Below are 20,889 nucleotides of genomic sequence, written 5' to 3' on the forward strand. Positions count from 1 at the left end.
CAGCTGAGAGCGAAGATCCCAGTGGAACCGTGTTTGCCCCCGGAGCGGAGCCACGGCAGCCCCTGGCCTTGTCCCTCTGCTCTTTGGGGTCCCATGGCCTCCGGGGCAGGTGTTCGGTGCCAGGCCCCAGTGCCACAGTACATGGGAGGGACTCCGGGGTGGGGCTTGGGTTTAGTTGCCATGACGTGCGGATCTCCTGTGCGCACACTTCCAGCGCAAGGTCAGACTCTTTGCTGCTCCCCAGGGAGGCGAAGCTGCCGCCTCCAGGGAGTGGTGGCTGGCCTCAGGCAAGGCAGCCTAGCCCTTGGGAAGAATGAGAGCTACAGCCGGAGCTGCAGCCCAAGCAGGAGGAGCCGGTCCCTTTTGCTGAGGTGCAGGAGGATAAAGGTGAGCAAAGGACGAGGGTGGAGCACCCAGAGCCCAAGTCTGCCCTTTGCAGGAGGTGACGAGGACAGACACATTCGGCTGCTTTCACGCTGGCCCAGGTCCCGCTGATATGGCAGCACCAGGGGTAGCCAATATTCCCCCCTTCCCACGGGGATCACAGAGCCAAGCAGCATCCAGGGACCCCCATACTCCCTGACCTAGCTCTGGGGCCGGGGAGGGGCCGGTGGTTCCCTGCTGAGGGAGAGGGGAGTGAGATCAGCGGTCCCTAGACAGACGGACCCCCTCACCTGCAGGGCTACAGCCTGGCAGAGGGTGCAGGTTTAATGCTGTGGATGGCCACCAGACGTGGTTGGTGGGTTCTGGGCAGGAGGCAGCATTTATTCTAGGAACTCGGCCCCTAGTCCCTGCAGGGGCCGAGTCGCTCCCTGTGAGTTGTGCCCGGCTGGAGGAAGTCTCCGATGAATCTCTCCTTGCGGACGCCTGATCAGGTGGGTGACTCAGAGATCCAGCCCGCTCTCAGTTGAGGTTGGGGCGTTGTGAGATTGTTGCAGGAGGTCTGTGCGTGCTGCTACAGGGGATGCATCGTCCCGGTGGATCAGTGCCAAGGCAAAAGGTGGCAGGTGATAGAGACAAAGAGGGGCCGGGGCGGAGCGGGGACTGGGTGCTCAGATGAGATGTGGGAGGAGATCGGGGCTGAGTGCAGGAGCAGCTGTTGGGGACTCAGGAGCCAGGCAGCATCTTGACCCAGCATGTGTCCCAGGTGCCCACCCTCCGAGAAGTGGACAAAACACAGGGTCCCAGATCGAGGGGAGTTTCTACGTTTTGTGAGGTTCCGATTTGGACCCAGACCAATTTAAGTGGAATGGTGTTCCCTTGGGGACCTGGCAGCCTGAAACTGACATGATCCTTGTCAGTTTCACATCTGCAATCCCAGAGCCCCCCCAGGCACACTGCCTGAGCACCCCGGCGTTTCCAGACACTGGGCCGGCTTGCTGCTCAGGCTCAGAAAGCCAGCTGGCCGGGAGTAATGAACCCAGAAGCCCTGGCTTGGACTGGGGTTCTCTCGGGGCTCCAGCTCTGCGGCAGGGAGCCTGAAAGCCCCGGATACAATCACAGACCCTGGAAGACCGGGGACCTCCACAGCCCTTCCAGAAACCAGGCCGGTGCCATCAAAGCCCTGCCTGTGATTGGCTGAAAATTCAAGGAACGCAAGGTGGTTCTGCAAATCATTTTGGTTTTGCGGAATGGGCAAAAATTCCTGCCTAGCTCCAAACCTACCTGTTCTGTTGCCCCCCCCCAATTCCCCGCTGGCCCCCAGCAGCCCACTTCTCCATGAACCAGGCGGATACCGATCCATAGGAACAAAGCAATGGTCACACGGGCTCAGAACTGAGGTCCATTGAACCCAGGGGCCTGTCTGACAGTGTCTGGCACCAGACGCTTCTGAGGCATTTGCAAGAACTCCCGCCCCCCCCACCCCTTGTCAGCTGATATGGGATAAACCAGCCCCCGCCCCAAATTCTGTCTCTCGCTGGTGTCTAATAGAGATTAAAGCAGGTGGGTTCATGTCCCTTCCAGAATCTACCAGCATTAACTAGCCTAACACTTGTTACCCATTGCAATGTCCAGTCCTGCTTTGAATGCTTGGCCTCAGACAGTCATGTGGCAAGGAGTTCCACAGTCCAACCACATGTCGTCTGCAATAAGTATTTCCTTGGATGTGCAGAGAGCTTTGTGGGGGCAGGAGCCGGCTCTGCGCGTGCCCCTTGCTCGCTGCCAGCCCTAGCAGGGACTCCGGCGTCATAGGCAGGCTGCTTATTCTGGGTCACCTCATACAGATCGGACGTGCCGCCTCACCATGAAGCTCCTCCCCAAGACACAAGAGCTGCAGCTTTGCCTAGGCATGGTTGTGGGGCTTGCCGTAGGATTTACCTTCATCTACGCCTTCAGGACAGAGCAGAGCACGTCAGCGGTGGTGCAAAGAACCCACAACTCTTATCCCCGCCAAGGTGAGGGATGGACACAGTCTTTAATGCCACAGCTGACCCCTCCCCCCAGACCTGGGTCAGGGAAATCCCCCTCCCAGGGTTGTCCGGGCAGATTTCACTGGTCCTGGGGAATGTACAGAGGCAGTGAAGCCCAGTGGGTAGAGCACTGGTCAGGGAGTCAGTAGTTTTATCAGCATCTCTGCCACTGGCCTGACGGGTGACCTGGGGCAAATGCCTGCCTCTCGCTAAGCCTCGGTTCCTCCATCTGCAAAATGGGGCTAAGGCTGGTGCCCTCAGTGACCAGGGGATTTGAGATCAGTGGCCAGGCAGAGCTCCGTAAGAGCTAGGCAGCGTTCCTAGTGTGCAAAGGGACAGGAGCCAGGCACCGGTGCAAGGCGAGGAATCTCTGGCAGTCTCCCAGGGGTGCCGTGCAAGGGGCAGCAAGTGAAAGCTCTTGGGATGGGCACCAGGGAGTGAACCAGGCCTGTCCGCACCAAAGGAGCCAGGCTCTGTAGCCGGGTCTGTTCCACTTGCCTCCATCACAGAGGAGGTTGTAATGCAGCCGGCCTGGCCGAACGGCCATTACGTGGGAGTGGGGGGATGGAAATGGCAGAGTTCCTGTGCTGGGAAATAAATAGGGCCCTATCAAATTCACAGCCATGAAAACTGCACCACAGATGGTGAAATCTGTTCTGTGCTTTTACCCTGCACTATACAGATTTCACAGGGGAGACCAGCGGTTCTCAAACTGGGGATCCTGACCCAAAAGGGGGTCACAAGATTATTGTAGGGATTCGCGGTATGGCCACCCTTACTTCTGCGCTGCCTACAGAGCCAGGTGGCTGGAGAGTGGCAGCTGCTGGGTGAGTGCCCAGCTCTGAAGGCAACAGCACAGACGTAAGGGTGGTAACACCATACCAGGCCACCCGCACTTCTGTGCTGCGGCTAGAGGCACTTGTGACGGGATCCCCGGGACGCAAACCTGGGACTGCTGTTCCCCTTTAACTCTCTCACAATGCCTTGCTAATGACAAGCAGCAAACCCCTCCAGGTGCTGTGATCACTCAGCCCCACCCCCAGCTACATTGCACAAATGCTCCCTGAGCCACTTGTGAATATCACGGAGAAAGACACCAGCCAAATCCCCCCAGCTCCCAGCACTGTACCCCAGGAATATCCCGTCTTGCACTGCCCAAGACGAGCAGGGCAAATGTATTAATTGGTTCACCACTTCATCAATTTCATCAATGGAAAGTGGACATACACCAGCCTTTGCAAACCTGAGTAGATTTACCAAACATTTCAGGCAAACTCACTGGTAAATAGGGTTACCATACGTCCGGATTTTCCCGGACATGTCCGGCTTTTTGGGCCTCAAATCCGCGTCCGGGGGAAATCCCAAAAAGCCGGACATGTCCGGGAAAATAGGGAGGGGCCGGCGGTGCTGGGCCAGGGGTGGCGGTGTTGGGCTGGGGGTGCTCAGCCGGGGGCTGGTGCGGGGCCGGCGGTGCGGGGCCTTGGGTGTGGGGCCCGGGGCCGGCCGCCAGAGGGAGCCGCTTGGTTGGGGGGGCCAGACTGGGCCGTGCCTCCTCCCCCCACCCCACCCCACAGCTTACCTGCTGCCTGCTTCAGGCTTCCCACGAATCAAATGTTCGCGGGAAGCAGGGGAGGGGGCGGGGACTTTGGGGAAGGGGTGGAGTTGGGGCGGGCTGGGGGCGGCCCCCCGTGGAGTGTCCTCTTTTTGGACATTCAAAATATGGTAACCCTACTGGTAAAGATAAACAGTAAAAGGAGTTTGACTACAGAAGATAGATTATAAGTGATAAGCAAAATGGTCAGAGTTAGTTACCAAAAGAAAAGATAACCACCAAGATAGAGGAGGAACTTTGTCACACTGGATTACGCAGATTCTCGCACCCCACTGGATATTGCAGTTCATAGTACGCAGGTTTCACCCTTGAAACCTGGGCCAGTCTCCTCTGTATTTTCCACTGCATGCATCTGATGAAGTGGGTTTTAGCCCACGAAAGCTTATGCTCAAATAAATGTGTTAGTCTCTAAGGCTTGGTCCACACTGGGGCGGGGGATCGATCTAGAAAACGCAACTTCAGCTACGAGAAGAGCGTAGCTGAAGTCGACGTTTCCTAGATCGAACTAAGTTTACTTACTGCGGGTCCACGCGGCGCAGGCAAGCTCCCCCGTCGACAGCGCTTCCTCCTCTCGGCGAGCAGGACTTCCGCAGTCGACGGGGGAGCGCTTCTGGGATCGATTTAGCGCGTCCAGATGAGACGCGATAAATCGATCCCAGAAGATCGATCTCTACCTGCTGAATCGGGTGGGCAGTGTGGACCTAGGCTAAGGTGCCACAAGGACTCCTGTTTTTGCGGATACGGACTAACACGGCCGCTCCTCTGAAACCTCTCCTCTTGGAGTCCTCAGTCGTCTGAGCGTCCTTGTTGCTTGCAGCACAGGTGGGGGAGGGAGAAAGGCCGAGCATGGGTCCCCTGTGTTCTGTTTTATACCCTCAGGGCAAGTCTTCGCTGGCAACGTTCACCCCACCCCCACGAGGGGAATAGCTCCCGGCGCTGGTGCACTGTTGACACTGGCTCTTTACAGCGCTGAAACTTGCAGCACGCGGGGGGGCTGTGAGTGCCGGTGTAGACAAGCCCCCTAAGTCCATGTGCTTGGAGACCACAAGCCCAGGCACGTCTGGGTGGGCTGCTGAGGCTCCAGGCCAGGTTGAGCAATTCCGTTAGCGTGGCGGATGGCGGTGAGTCACTGAATTGGAGCTCCCTTGCAGGACAATGGTTGTGTGACACCCGCCCGGGCGTTGGTTACTTTCCTTGCGGTTGTCGCTGGCAAGCAAAAGATTCTCCAACTTACTGACAACCGTACAACACAATCGCATAACTTCATATGCGCTAACGAGATACATATTGTGACAAGGTGGGTCCTGCGCTTATTGGCGGGTTTGCTCACCTCAGAGATTGACGGCAGCCCTCGTTTGGCCACTTTTGCCAGCGGCTCAAACCTGCCACTCACTCAGCTCACCTCATCACTGGCCAGCCTGGGGAAAGGAAGGAGTAGGGTTACCATATTTCTACAAGCAAAAAAGAGGACACTGGGGGGGGGGAGAGGAGCCCACTCTAGCCCTGCCCCTGCCCCACCCCCATCCACTCCCTCCCACTTCCCACCCCCTGATTGCCCCCCTCAGAACCTCCAATCCCCCCGCTCCTTGTCCCCTGACTGCCCCCTCCTGAGAATGCCCTACGACCCTACCTGTCCCCTGACTGCCCTGACCCTTATCCACACTCCCTCCCCATATTCACACCCCTGCCCCCAGACAGACCCCCAGGGACTCCCATGCCCTATCCAACTGCTCCCTGCCCTCGACAGGGCCCCCAGAACTCCTGACCCATCCAACCCCCTCTGCTACCTGCCTAGCTCGACCCATCTCCACACCCCTGCCCCCCTGACAGCCCCCCCAGAACCCCAGACCCATCTACCCCCCCCGCTCCCTGTCCCTGACTGTCCCAACCCCTCTCCACACCCTTGCCCCCCTGACAGCCTCCCCCAAACTCCCGACCCATCCAACCCCCCCCTCCCTGTCCCCTGACCAGGGCCAGCTTTAAAGAGCCCAGGAATCGGGCTGCACTTCGGCCGGGGTTGCGGGGCTCGGGGCCAGGCCGGGGGTGCTGGGGCCCGAGCCAGGCCAGGTCCGGGCCAGGGGTGCTGGGGCCGCCGGGCGCCGCTCGGCCAAGGCCGCGCCTCCCCGGAGCTCTCCTCCTCGCGCCCCCCCGCCCCAGCTTACCTGGGGCTGCCTCCCGCCTGCCCCTGCTTCTTTTCACACTTCCCGCAAAGATCTGATTGGCGGGAAGCAGGGGAGGGGGAGGAGCAGGGGGCGGAGCGTTCAGGGGAGGGGAGGAGGGGGAAGACAGCTGTGGGGCTGGATAGCGTGGTAAGGCTGCAGGGGATGGGGGGAGCCGGGAAGGGGCTTTGGCTGCCCAGCGGTGCTTGGCCTCTGCTTTTCTATCTATAAATAGCCGACCGGGGGGGAAATCCCAGACATTTTTAGATTTTTAGAAATCCCCCCCCAGACAGCTATTTATAGACCAAAAAGCCAGACATGTCCGGGGAAATCCGGACATATGGTAGCCCTAGGAAGGAGAACAATCCTCACAGTCTCTGCTGATCCACCTAGTGGGTCAGGGGCCAGGCCAGGGACCTTCCCTTCTGGTGAGACCCACAGTCCAGGTCAATTCCTCTTGTATCCAGCAGGGAGTTGGGAGGAACCCAGGCCCGCCCTCTACTCCGGGTTCCAGCCCAGGGCCCTGTGGATCACGTAAAACCTGTGTGACAGCTACAACTCGCTGGGCTACTTCCCCACGGCCTCCTCCCAACACCTTCTTTAGCCTCACCACAGAGCCTTCCTCCTGATAGTGTCTGTACTCCTCAGTCCCCCAGCAGCACCCCCTCTCACTCCTTGCAGGCCCCTGTTGCGGAGTGTGGGGGAGTCAGGGCTCTGCACCCCCGGCTTCCTGCGATTCACCATGACTCTCAGCCAGCCAGTAAAGCAGAAGGTTTATTTGGATGACAGGAATACAGTCCAAGACAGGTCTTGCAGGCACAGACAACAGGGCCCCCCTCAGTTAGGCCCAGCTTGGGGTCCCAGGGCATCCCAGCCCACCCCCCTTTGGGGGGTCAGAGCCATCTCTGCCTCCCAGCCATCTCTCCAGCCTGCTTCCAGCACTCTCCCTCAGCGACCCCTCCCACAGCCTTTGTTCAGTTTCCCGGGCTAAGGAGTCACCTGGCCTTCAACCCCTTCCTGGGTTCTCATGTTACACACTCAGGTATGCGCCCTCGGGCAGTCTCCCATCCTCCAATGCAGACTATCCCAGCCACACTCCCCTGTCAGCATTCACACAGCCCAGCAAGAACAGTCCCAGTTCGTCACATCTCTCCCCCCTTCGAGACCGAACTGAGCGTGGTCACTTTAGCCAGTGACCTGGGGAAGTTCGAACCTACCCCCGTTCCCATGGATGCCCCCGCATCCCTCCCATTCCTTGGTGGGAATTACACCAGGCCCCTCCAGTTTCACGCCCCCCCTTGGGTCGGGGGTGCTTGATGGCACTCGCAGTTCGCATGTGGGAAGGTTTATGCGGCCTGTGCCCTTTTCCCACCCCCATACCTCTGGGGCTCCAACTGGGCTGTGGTCTTCTCCCAGCGCTCCAGTCTGGAGGTCTGTGCTTTGGGCTCTCTTGGTTTAGAGCCGCCCTTTTAACCTTGGCCACCCTCCGGAAAGGATCCTTTATGCTGGGCAAGGGTCCTAAGGCTGTTTTCCCCTTGCCCCAGGCCTTCCTCCCCCTCTGACAGGGGTCACAGGATCCGCAGTACTGTCGGACAGTAACAAAGACCCCAGGCCAGTAAAAGCTCCGTAGCAGCCTCTGCTGGGTACGCCAGGTTCCCTGGTGCCCTGAGAGGGGAATGTCATGGGCCCGGCACAGCAGCTGGCGGCGATACTTCTGGGGTACCACCAGCTGCCTCCTGATCCCCCCTGACTCCATTTTCCCTGGGGGAGCCCATTCTCGGTACAGGAACCCCTTCTCCCACAGGAACCTTTTCCGGCCACCTCGTCCCATGGTCTGTACCGCATTGAGGTCGGCCAGGTCCCTTATCTTCCGCAAGGAGGGATCTCTGTAACTCGGCCTGGAACTCAGCAGCTGGGACAGGGATGGCCACCTGCTCTTTCTCGCCCGCTGGGTCTGACGCTGCAGCCTCCCTGAGCCGCGTCCCTGGGCGTTCCCTCCCCACCAGGTTAGGGTCCTGCGCCTCAGGCAAGGCACCCCCCCCAAGGCCAGGGCGCAGTGCCCCTCGCCGGCTCTGACTGCGGGTCACAGCTAAGGCGGTCTGGGGGCTGCTTGGCCAGTCCTCTAGGTCCCCCCCCATCAACACCTCAGTGGGCAAATGGTGGTGCACTCCCACGTCCTTGGGGCCCTCCTTGGCCCCCCATTTCAGGTGTACCCTCGCTACGGGAACCTTGAATGGGGTCCCGCCCACCCCAGTCAGGGTCAGGAAGGTGTTGGGCACCACCCGATCTGGGGCCACCACCGCGGGCCGGGCCAGTGTCACCTCTGCGCCCGTGTCCCAGTATCCATAAACTTTCTTCCCATCCACCTCCAGGGGAACAAGGCACTCGCTCCGCAGGGACAGCCCCGCGCCAACCCTGTAAACGGAGAACTTTGAATCCGGAGCATCTGGCCCCCCAGAGAAGCTGGCCTGGGGCCCTTCTCTCTCTTGAGCAGTTGATAAGCTGCCAGCCCCTCTTGCGTGAGAAGCCTGCCCCTCGTCCGTCTGGGCCTCTACCAAGTTAACCCGGTGCGGGTTCGGTCTGCTCAGTCTGTCCTTGAGCTTGGGGCACTGGGCCCGAACGTGGCCTCTTCGGCCGCAGTAATAGCAGCTCAGGTCCCGTGGGTCCCCTCGAGCCGGTCGGTTGTCCCTGATGCTGGGCCTTCCCCGTGGGAGGGGATTCCCCATATTCCCCCTTTGGGAAGTCCCAGGGTGACTCTCTCTCTGCATCGCGGCGGGCCTGTTCCTTTGGGGCTCCTCCCTGCCACCCCCTGACCGGCTCTTTACAAACTCATCAGCCAGCTGCCCGGCGTGTCGCGGGTTCTCTGGCTTTCTGTCCACCAACCACAGCCTCAGGTCGGATGGGCACCGCTCATACAGTTGCTCCAGTACCAGCAGTTTAATCAGGTCCTCCTTCGTCTGGGCCCCACCAGCCCACTTGCTGGCGTATCTTTCCATGCGGACGGCTAGTTGCAAATATGAGATCTCAGGGGTTTTATCCTGACTCCGGAACCTTTCCCGGTACATCTCAGGAGTCAGCCCAAACTCACGTAGCAGGGCCTTTTTGAATAGTTCGTAGTCCCCTTTCTCTGCCTCTCCCAGTTGGCGGTACAATGCCACGGCTTTGGGGTCCAGTAAGGGGGTAAGGACCCGGAGTCTGTCCGCGGGATCCACCCGGTGCAGCTCGCAGGCCGTCTCAAAGGCCTCCAGGAAGTCATCCATGTCCTCCCCCTCCTTGCGTGGGGCCAGGATGCACTTATCAAAGCTCCGTGCAGTCCTGGGTCCCCCCTCACTCACCACAGCCGGGGGTTCGCTGCCCTTCAATCTCGCCAGTTCCAGTTCATGCTGACGCTGTCTCTCTTCATGCTGCCTCTGTCTCTCTTTCTCCTCCCGTTCATGCTGTCTCTGTTGTTCACGATCCTCCAGCTCTCTCAGTTTTAGCTCTTTCTCCCATTCCAGCCAATTCCGCTCCCCGGATGCCGAACGTCGCTGGGAGGATCCTCTGCTGGCCGGGGGGTCACGGCGCCTTCGGTATTTGCTGGGCTCCTCCCCACCCTTCCCCTAGGCATAGGAAGGAGGGGTCTCGGGAAGCCCTCAGCAGCCGGCTGACCACTCCCAGCTGGGACAGACACTGGTGCCTGCGCTGCATTTGCCAGGCTGCTTCCCTGAGACACAGGGATCGGTTCATTCGCGCGATCTTCCGCCTCCAGCTGGGCAATGAGCTGTTCTTTGGTGAGCCTCCCAATGCGCAGCCCCCTCTGCTTGCACAGCTCCACCAGGTCGCTCTTAAGCCGCTTGGCATACATCTTCCTGCTGGCCACTCACCGGCCTGTGTGCTCACAGCTCCCCACAGTTCCCAGGGAGATCCCTAGTGTGCCAGCCCTTCTCGAGGTCACCACCTCTCTGCCAGGGTCGAGCTGCAGACTCCTCCGCCCCTGGGACCACTCGCTGCGATCCCCCCGGGGGACCCTGTTACTGCAAAAGTCCTTCTCGCTGGTCACACACTCCCAGGGGTAATAACCGTCTCTCTCTCACTCTTCAGCACGCCTGGTCCCCGTCAATCCCCCTTCGTTTTACTGCTCCCCAGTCACTTACTGCAGGAAGCGCCGTCCACGGGGTGCAGTAGATCCCGTCGCTGCCACCAGTTGTTGCGGATTGTGGGGGAGTCAGGGCCCTGCACCCCCGGCTTCCTGCGATTCACTATGACTCTCAGCCAGCCAGTAAAGCAGAAGGTTTATTTGGATGACAGGAATACAGTCCAAGACAGGTCTTGCAGGCACAGACAACAGGGCCCCCCTCAGTTAGGCCCAGCTTGGGGTCCCAGGGCATCCCAGCCCACCCCCCTTTGGGGGGTCAGAGCCATCTCTGCCTCCCAGCCATCTCTCCAGCCTGCTTCCAGCACTCTGCCTTCAGCCACCCCTCCCACAGCCTTTGTTCAGTTTCCCGGGCTAAGGAGTCACCTGGCCTTCAACCCCTTCCTGGGTTCTCATGTTACACACTCAGGTATGCGCCCTCGGGCAGTCTCCCATCCTCCAATGCAGACTATCCCAGCCACACTCCCCTGTCAGCATTCACACACCCCAGCAAGAACAATCCCAGTTCGTCACAGCCCCTCACTGACTGAAGTGAGGTCCTTGTTAAACCAGGTGCCCTGATTAGCCTGCCTGCCTTAATGGAGTCTACCAGCTTCTTAATTGGCTCCAGGTGCCCTGATTAGCCTGCCTACCTGCCTTAATTGGTTCCAACAAGTTCCTGATTGTTCTGGAACCGCCCCTGTTACCTTACGGAAAAGGGACCTGCTTAATCTGAGGCTAATATATCTGCCTTCGATCACTGTCCTGTAGCCATCTGGCCTGACCCTGTCACAATAGTTAGCTAGAACAATGGCTTTCAGCAGATCATAACCTTTCCCCACTACCTCACACAGCCTGCTTTATATGCAAGATCACAATTATATATAAATGAGGACTATGGGGGTTACAGGTGCTCCCCCAAGATATAGAATGTCACATCTCCCCCCTTAGAGGGTTAATCACTGACTATCCCGAAGGCAGTTTGTGTTATGGTTCTTTTGGCATCCAGCCATCAAGGCCATGAGGTGGCGTGCCTCAGTTTCCCCCTTCACACAGCAAACCAGCTTTGTTATGCTTTTTCTGCTGTGGTGAGGTTTAAATCTGTTTACAGGTATTAACTGAGAAGCAGCGTTCTCATAAAAATGTCTTGCTATTACAGGTGTCCCCAATTACCATTTCTAGCGTGTCCCAAGGCTCTGCCCCAAAATTGTGCATAATGTATCTTCTCACAAGGTTTAACACTGGTATCAAAATTCTTATCCCAAGACTTAACATTAATATCGGCATGTTTATATCAGCTGGGCTGATACCACGGCCTCTGTTCCAAGAGTCTGGTTGGAGGTTGGTTTGTTCATTACGCATGGTGTCCTTTGACTCCCTCCCATGTAATCAGTCCCTGGCTTTTCTTTCCCTCCCTCCAGTGTTCCCTTCTGCCTGGGTTCTTATTTTAAGCATGTTTCTTGGATTTTGGTACCTCAGGGTCTGGCAAGACAGGGATTCAGGGGGATCCTGCACGTGGGTTGGCCCTTTGGCAGGGCCGGCTCCAGGCACCAGCCTGGCAAGCAGGTGCTTGGGGCGGCCGCTCCGGAAAGGGGCAGCATGTCCAGCTATTCGGCGGACGGTCCCTCACTCCCGCTTGGAGCGAAGGACTTCCCGCCGAATTGCCGCCGCAGTTCGCGATTGTGGCTTTTTTTTTTTTTTGGCTGCTTGGGGCGGCCAAAACCCTGGCGCCGGCCCTGCCCTTTGGGGAGCTGTCTCCCAACTCCAGGACTGTACAAATGCAAAACATCCAGCTTCCTTTTTGAAGTTAACCTGTGTTTCCCCCCTTCCCAGCACTGAGTCCTTCCCTACTCCCTTTTCCCAGAGGGCTGTTATCTGTGCTCGCTGGGCTAGGTGCGTTTACCCTTTGATCAGATTCACGCTTTCCCATAACTGCGCTCTGTGTCTCACCAGCCTGTGGCAAAACATTCTCCTTTTCTGTCAGTTGGGTCATTTATAGTCTGGGAAATTACCACCTGGCCATTTCCTGGTTCTAACTCCTCTCTTATCACAGGCATGGGAGCTGCATCTTGATTTAAAGAGACACAGTTACTTTCCAAAAACTGATCAGAAATAGCATCCCGAAAAACTGGGACCTGGATTGGGGAACCCTCCGCCACCCCTTTCTCTATCCCTGAGAAGTCAGCTGTGTGGCTGCTCCCCTCCAGGAGGTCGATTACACCGTTCCCTCTTAATACCTGGGTCACAGGCTGAGTGCCTGGGTGCACAGATGTTGACTCAGCCATTCAGTCCTGGGCATCCTCTCCCGAGTGACCACTGAGGAGTCATTCCTGTACCCGCACTATTCCTTCCCCAGTTTCCTCCTCTGGGCCCTCTTCTAAAACACCTCTCTCTGTGCTCCCTAGGAAGGGATCTGTCTCTCGTTCAGCTGCAGAACTCTGCCAGCTATCAACTGGGATAGTTTCCTTAATCACTGACAACCCCTCTCCTGCTCCCAATCCTGAGGGCATGCTGCCTTCTGCGGGAAAGGAGCTAGTCTCGGCCCCTCCCATACTTGGAAGCACCCTGCTTCCCTGTGTTAGAGTCACAGGAATCCTCACTCACCTGAGTGGTTTCTGAGATCCCCTGTCTCTTCTCTGGGCTCCCCTCTGGGACACGTTGCTCTCTGCCCCCTAGTGCTGGGTCTGTCTCTGGTTCATCTGCAACCTGCTGGCAGCTAACAGTTCTCTCCGGGACAGGTATAACACCCCCATCCCTTCCTGGTGTGGCGTTGCCTCTAGCTGCAATGTAGGAGTTGGTCTCAGCCACCCCCCCGCCCCCGGAAGCATGTGGCTTCCCCCAGTTGCAGAGGAGTCAAAGAGACTCTCCCCTATTCCCTCAGCAGTTCCTGAGACCTTCCCCTTTCCCTCTGGGGTCCCAGAATAACACTCCCTCCTGCCTCAGGCAAATACTTTAACCTGAGCGACACGGAAAAAATCCTTATCCAGAAGCAGTTCGACTAGGAGTTGTTCCATTACCCCCACGGTCAAAACATTTTCCAAACCTTCCCACTCCACATGGATATTAGCTAGTGGGACAAGGAATCTGCTTTTGCCCACCCCGACCATCTCTGCCCTTTGGCCCCGTAATACACTAGCCTGTGGGACCACACTCTGCTTAACCAGAGATATCTGGACCCCTGTATCCTTCTGCCCCAAGCATTCCCTGCCATTCATTCTGACAACCTTAACGTGCTTCCTATCCGGTTCTGCTAATCTCACAAAACCAGCGTGATCGGTTTCAATGGCCTGGGGGTTTCTGTGTGGCGGACGGCAGAACTAACACGAGCTATTCTTTGCCTTCTTCCTCCTAGCACAGGGCATTTATTCCTCAGGGGATCAGCGGCATTTCACGGCTGGTCCCTTTTGGGCTCTTCTGTTTTTACAGGATATTTGGGCTGAGGGTTAGAGGAATGGTTTTGGGGAGGTCAGTGCCCAGCCACTCTCCTTTTTGCTAGAGATAAAACGGGATCCTCCTTCCCCACCGGGTTTAAACCCCTCTTTTGGTGGTTTGCTTTCAATAGACACCTGGGTCCGTTCCAAGGCATCAGCGAGAGATGTCGCCTCCGCCACAGACTTTACATCTTTGTCCCATAGACTCTGCTTTCCATCAGCCTGACACAGGCCTAGGAAATGTTCTTGAGGAACCGGAGCAAACATCCCCTCAAAGCTTGTAAAACCTCTGCCCCTCACCCACTTGCCCATCAAATATTTCATTTTTTTCTCATATTTCCCATTACTCAGACCAATATCCCTCTTAAGATTCCTAAATTTAACTCTCTATATGTCCCAACTAGAAAGGGAAGGGTAACAACCCTCCTGTGTACAATACTATAAAATCTCTCCTGGCCAGAGGCACCAAAATCCTTTTACCTATAAAGGGTTAAGAAGCTCAGGTAACCTGGCGGACACCTGACTCAAAGGACCAATAAGGGGACAAGATACTTTCAAATCTTGGGGGGAGGGCTTTTGTTTGTACTCTTTGTTTTTGGTGGTGGTCGCTCTTAGGACTAAGAGGGACCGGACATCAATCCAGGCTCTCCAAATCTTTCTGCACAAGTCTCTCATATTTCAAACTTGTAAGTAACAGCCAGGCAAGGCGTGTTAGTTTATCTTTGTTTTCTCAACTTGTAAATGTTCCTTTTTCTAGAGGTTTACCTCTATTTGCTGTAACTTTGAACCTAAGGCTAGAGCGGGGTTCCTCTGGGCTCTTTGAATCTGATTATCCTGTAAAGTTATTTTCCATCCTGATTTTACAGAGATGATTTTTTACCTTTTTTTTTAATAAAATTCTTCTTTTAAGAACCTAATTGATTTTTTCATTGTTTTAAGATCCAAGGGTTTGGATCTGTGTTCACCAGGGCTAATTGGTGAGGGGATATTCTCAAACCTTCCCAGGAAAGGGGGTGTAGGGGTCTGGGGGAAATTCTTCTCAAGCCTGCCCAGGAAAGGGGGTTTAGGGATGTGACGGTGCTGCCCGTGGGAGCCAGCTGAGGTCACTCAATCGGTGAACTGCAAACAAACCGGGGTAGACAAACCCCAAACGCTGGTGGATGTTCCAATACTTAGATTTACCACCCAGCACAAAGCAGCTTCTACGGTATCTCACTGGTTACTCAGAAATCCAAACAACGCAGTTCCCTTAAAGTGCCCAGCCTCAGGCCTCCGTCCAGACACACCTGTCAGATATGATGATATTACTGAAAATCTGATCTCATCATATAAAAGAAAAGGTTCTTCCAACCCCAAAGGATCAGCCACACACCCAGGTCCAATTATAACTTAGATCTTACCCAAAATACACGCTATAGCCAATTCTTATTAACTACACTAAAATTTATTAAGCAAGAAAAGAGAGAGAGTGTTTGGTTAAAAGATCAATATACATACAGACTAGAATTCAATTCTTGAGGTTCAGATACATAGCAGAGGGGATCATGTAGTTGCCAAAAGTCCTTTTAGAAATAGTCCATAGGTTATAGTTCAATGTCCATATTCAGGGTGGCTCCACTGGGGATCTCAAAGACTGGGGATCTCAATCCTTGTGGCTTAAGGTTTTCCCCCTCTTGAAACCCAAGCAGATCTGAGATGCAGCAGGATCATGTCCCAGAGTTCTTAAATATTTCCAGCAGCCTTTCGGCCTGAGAAAACAATAGGCTTAACTCTCCTTCCAACATCCTGGCAATTAGCACAGGGTAATTTATCCATTAAACAGTTCAGATCCAGGTTACCACGACCTTCAAAGAGACATATAAACAATAATATTATTTCACTCAAGTATCATCATAAATGTTAATATTCCTTTTTTGATTTTTGAATTTAAAACTATAGCAATAGACAAGACTTGTTTGCTTACCTCACAAGCCCTAAGCAAACATCTACCCTTTTACCTCTAACAATGCAGACTTGCATTTCAAAACTCTATTCATTTACCTATCTTCCTAACCAGTTTCTACAATTCACCCATGGGTCAGGTCAGTCTGAGTTAATTAACTCTTTCTGGCCCTGTCACCTTTCAATGAAATACTATTTTAAACTCGTAACATCACAAGGGACTTGGGAGATATTTGGGGAAAGGCAGAGTTCCAAGTGGCTCTCCATAAATATTTGGTTAAAACACTTGGTGGTGGCAGCGTATTTTTAACCTAACCTGGTAAAAATAAGCTTAGGGGGTCTTTCATGCGGGTCCCCACATCTGTACCCTAAAGTTCAGAGTGGGGAGGGAACCTTGACACTATATTTCAGTGGGAATCAGAAACTTTGCAAAACAGTGTTTTTGAATTTACAATAGTCTAAAGCAGGGGTCGGCAACCTTTCAGAAGTGGTGTGCCGAGTCTTTATTTATTCACTCTAATTTAAGGTTTTGCGTGCCAGTCATACATTTAAACGTTTTTAGAAGGTCTCTTTCTATAAGTCTATAATATAGAACTAAACTACTGTTGTCTGTAAAGTACATAAGGTTTTTAAAATGTTTAAGAAGCTTCATTTAAAATTAAATTAAAATGCAGAGCCCCCCGGACCGGTGGCCAGGACCCGGGCAGGGTGAGTGCCACTGAAAATCAGCTCACGGGCCGCCTTTAGCACGTGGGCCATAGGTTGCCTACCCCTGGTCTAAAGCATCTTCAATAGGCATTTCACTGAACACATTCAGAGCTTTACCAGTTAATTTTGCAGTCAGGGTAGGAACTCTCTTATCACCAGGGATTTCATGCACTGCTCACGGCCTTTCCACGGTGGTCAGATATTCAGCCAGATCATCTACCTCACTGTATGCAGGACACAAGTGGTCCCAATTGTGGATTTTTGGAGGGATGGGAATCGCTGGGGTCGGTGAGTTCTGGTTCTGCTCCTCTAGCAGATTCAGGAGGTGTTCACTCTCTTTCTCTTTCCTTCTCCTTTAGCTGCAGTTCTTTCAGGTCAATCATAGAATCTCAGGGTTGGAAGGAACCTCAGGAGGTATCTAGTCCAACCCCCTGCTCAAAGCAGGACCAATCCCCAACTCAATCAGTTGCAATAGTCTCTGGTGCTCTCTCTCTCTTTTTCTGCGACCTGCAGTCTAAAAAGCTGCAGTCTAAAAAGCTTCACCGCCTTCACTCATTTTCTGGCTTTTCTGTCCCTACTTCCCTTTCCCGAAAGAAGCAAACAGAAAATAACAAACCGGTAGCCACCTCCTGACGGTCCTTAGCCACCCCCCTTAAAACCTCCCGTACAATCTTTACACCCGTGTATGAAATGCAAATCTTGCTCAGTACAACAAGCTGTGTATTTCACCCCGCTCGCTTCGCCACTGTGATGGGATCCCCAGGGTGCACCACTGTGCCCCCTTTTCTCTCCTGGGGTGTAGAGTATCCGAGCAGCGCTGCCTTCGGAGCTGGACTCCTGGCCAGCAGCCACCGTTCTCCGGCCGCCCAGCTCTGAAGGCAGCGCCGCCGCCAGCAGCAGCGCAGAAGTAAGGGTGGCAATATGCTACCCCTCTACAATAACCCCTCCCCCCCCCCACACACACACACAACCCATTTTGGGGTCAGGACCCCCACAGTTACAGTACACTGACATTTCAGATTTAAATAGCTGAAATCATGACATTTACCATTTTAAAAATCCTCTGACTGGGAAATTGGTAGGGCCCTAGAAATAAGGCGTTGCCCTTCTGTTCCCAGTGGAGGACAATTCGACTGCGGCCGAGCTGTTCAGCAAGGTGCGGATCCTGTGCTGGGTCATGACGGGCCCCAGCAACCTGGAGACCAAGGCCCGGCACGTCCAGGCCACGTGGGCGCGGCACTGCAATGTGGTGCTGTTCATGAGCTCGGTGCGGGACGACGGCTTCCCCACCGTGGGGCTGGATGTCAAAGAAGGCCGGGACCAGCTGTACTGGAAAACCATCCGGGCCTTCCAGTACGTCCACCAGCACCACCTGGAGCAGGCCGACTGGTTCCTCAAGGCGGACGACGACACCTTCGTGGTGCTGGACAACCTGCGCTGGCTGCTGGCCAACCACACGCCTGAGGAGCCCGTCTACTTCGGGAAGCGCTTCAAGCCCTTCGTCAAGCAGGGCTACATGAGCGGCGGGGCCGGCTACGTCCTCAGCAAGGAGGCCCTGAGGCGCTTCGTGGAGGGCTTCAGGACCCAGGTGTGCACCCACACCAGCCCGGTGGAGGACCTGGAGCTGGGCAAGTGCATGGAGAAGATGGGGGTGGAGGCAGGGGACTCCCGGGACACCAAGGGGCAGGAGACCTTCCACCCCTTCCCCCCAGAGAGGCACTTGATGGAGAATCTCCGGCTTGATCACTATTATCCCACCTACTCCTTCTACCCCATCCTGCTGGTGAGTGTCTGGGAGTCCTGGCTCAGGGCGGGAGTGGGGGGCAGCCGACAGGTGGGTGGCCCGGTCAGAGGAATACTGGGCCTCGTAGCTCTTAAGACCAGACCGTCACGGTCCCATGATTCCCAGCACTGTTCTTGGCTCCGCCCACCAGCCTGGCTCCGCCCACTCACTACAGATGGTGCTGATGCTGCTGTGTGGATGCTGCGGGGCTCGATGCCCTGCTCTGTCCTCCCACTTCCCCCCAGTGCTGGCGGGGCCACACGAGCCTGCTGCAGCCCTGGCCAACAGATCTGGGTCTGCTGGCTCATGCGTTTAGATCAAGCGGTCCTGGGTTTGATCCCCATGACCCAGCCGGTCGGCTTCAAGGCCAGTGGGCACCCCCATGAGCCACGTGCTGAACCTCTGCTTAACCCAGGCCGGAGAAAGTCATCCAGCGGTTGAGGTGTGCACCCCTTCGCAGGCCCTTGGGGGCAGGATTCTGTCTCTTACTGCGGTCCAGATCAGCTGTTTTCCCCCACTTATAAGCTCTCCGACCCCCGGGGCAGGTTTCTTTCCTAGCACAGTCGGTTGAATTCACATAGTTGTGTTCTCTAGCAGGGCTGAGCCACCATCTCTCCATCGGGGCGTTGTCTGAGCTGTGCTCCGTGTGACGGAGCCGTTTCTAAACCCCTGATAAAGGGTTCACAACAGCAGACCAGGCCTTTGAATAAATAGCGATGCCAATATTAGCACCACCAACACGCATCTCGTAACGCTGAGGCGCTTCTAACCACCTATTACTCACGGCAGCAACTTGGTTATAACATAAACGAATCCTTTATAGCCAGACCCTTAATAGGCTGTAAGAGCCAGTAGCGTGACTAATGGTCCCTCTTAGTCACCGGCTCGTTAGGGTAAAACATTTCTGCCTTGCTGGGCTTTCTCCAGACCGGGCTGTGAGTGTATTAAACATAAGAACGGCCACACTGGGTCAGACCAACGGCCCATCTAGCCCAGTATCCTGTCTTCCGACAAGTATCAGGGGGTAGCCGTGTTAGTCTGTATCTACAAAACCAACAAGGAGTCCGGTGGCACCTTAAAGACTAACAGATTGATTTGGGCATAAGCTTTCGTGGGTAAAAACCTCACTTCTTCGGATGCATAGAGTGAAAGTTACAGATGCAGGCATTATATACTGACACATGGAGAGCAGGGAGTTACTTCGCAAGTGGAGAACCAGTGTTGACAGGGCGGATCCGATCAGGGTGGATGTAGTCCACTGTAGATCAATCTCTGATAATTTTCATATGACTTTACATTGTGCCTCTTCATATAACCTTGTGGTGGGTCTACCCAGGTGTGACATCTGTTTTCATGGAACTTTGTATCAAAGCCTCATTTATAAACTTTGCATTGCCCTTGGTATAATATTATAGCCCCTAAGGATAGAATAAGATAGAAGAAAAATTTCTGTTTGCTAGCAGTAGAACAAGAGCTCTTCCCCGCCCACTCTTAATCAATTGCCCTGTTGAATGAATGAGGTGTGAATGAGCAAGGCATGGAAGGCAGCACCTCCAGACAGCCTCAACTGTTGGAGAGGGGCTGGGAGCCAGACCCAAGGACAATAAAACGTGTCAAGTGGGCTCATTAAAGACAAGCAGACATACCGACGGCCTCGGGGGTTAGAAGCAAGCACCTTCTTTTGGAAACACCCTCTTTGCAGCATTGGGACAACACTCAAAAGAAAGCAGCACAAAGGACCAATGGACACAGACACAGAGTTTGAATCTGGTATAGATTTGCATAAGAGAAAAGCTGCTATAAAAGTGAGGTGTCTTGCAGAGGACCCCGGGTCTCGTCTTGTCAACATGGGAGCATCGATCCGGATCGGCAGAAGCCCGGCTCCACCCCCTCCCCCATCTAACTCACCTGGCCAGTGAAGTTAAGGGGAGCAACTAATTGGTAACAACAAGACGGAATGGGTTTGTGTGTGAGCGTAAGTGTAATATATTATATGCATATAATACAGTGTTAATGAATACATGTATTACTAATAAATGTGGCGTTTTGTCTTATTCCCCCTGAAAAGATCCTGTGCAGTACTTTAAGTACAACACCACTCCCAATAATAGATGAGGAGGTGTCAATTCCAGGAGAGGAAAAGCTGCTTCTGTAATGAGCCAGCCACTCCCAGTCTCTATTCGAGCCCAGATTAATGGTGTTAAATTTGCAAATGAATTTTAGTTCTGCTGTTTCTCTTTGAAGTCTGTTTCTGAAGTTTTTTTGTTCAATGATAGTGACTTTTAAATCTGTTATAGAATGCCCAGGGAGATTGAAGTGTTCACTTACTGGCTTATGTATGTTACCATTTCTGATGTCCGATTTGTGTCCATTTATTCTTTTGCCGAGGGACTGCCCGGTTTGGCCAATGTACATGGCACAGGGGCATTGCTGGCACATGATGGCATATAACATTAGTGGATGTGCAGGTGAATGAGCCCTTGATGGTGTGGCTGATGTGGTTGGGTCCTCGGATGGTGTCGCTAGAGTAGATATGGGGACAGAGTAGGCAACGAGGTTTGCTACAGGGATTGGTTCCTGGGTTGGTGTTTCTGTGGTGTGGTGTGTAGTTGTTGGTGAGTATTTGCTTCAGGTTGGGGGTTGTCTGTAAGCGAGGACTGGCCTGCCTCCCAAGGTCTGTGAGAGTGAGGGATCACTTTCCAGAATAGGTTGTAGATCGTGGATAATGCGCTG

General features: G+C 54.7%; 1 protein-coding gene across 1 annotated transcript in view; it reads left to right on the forward strand.

Annotated features, from left to right (window-relative positions):
- The first annotated feature begins 226 nt into the window (after positions 1 to 226).
- The window catches only part of LOC117889236 (glycoprotein-N-acetylgalactosamine 3-beta-galactosyltransferase 1-A-like), a 30,539-nt gene continuing 9,876 nt past the window's right edge, over positions 227 to 20,889 (forward strand). Inside the window, exons 1-3 of the mRNA XM_034793157.1 lie at positions 227 to 387; positions 2,226 to 2,396; positions 17,492 to 18,156. Of these exons, the coding sequence (XP_034649048.1) occupies positions 2,246 to 2,396; positions 17,492 to 18,156 (816 nt within the window). The 5' untranslated portion in view covers positions 227 to 387; positions 2,226 to 2,245. The remainder of the gene's footprint in view (positions 388 to 2,225; positions 2,397 to 17,491; positions 18,157 to 20,889) is intronic.

Source organism: Trachemys scripta, chromosome 16, assembly GCF_013100865.1.
Source record: "Trachemys scripta elegans isolate TJP31775 chromosome 16, CAS_Tse_1.0, whole genome shotgun sequence".
Taxonomy (NCBI): domain Eukaryota; kingdom Metazoa; phylum Chordata; order Testudines; family Emydidae; genus Trachemys; species Trachemys scripta.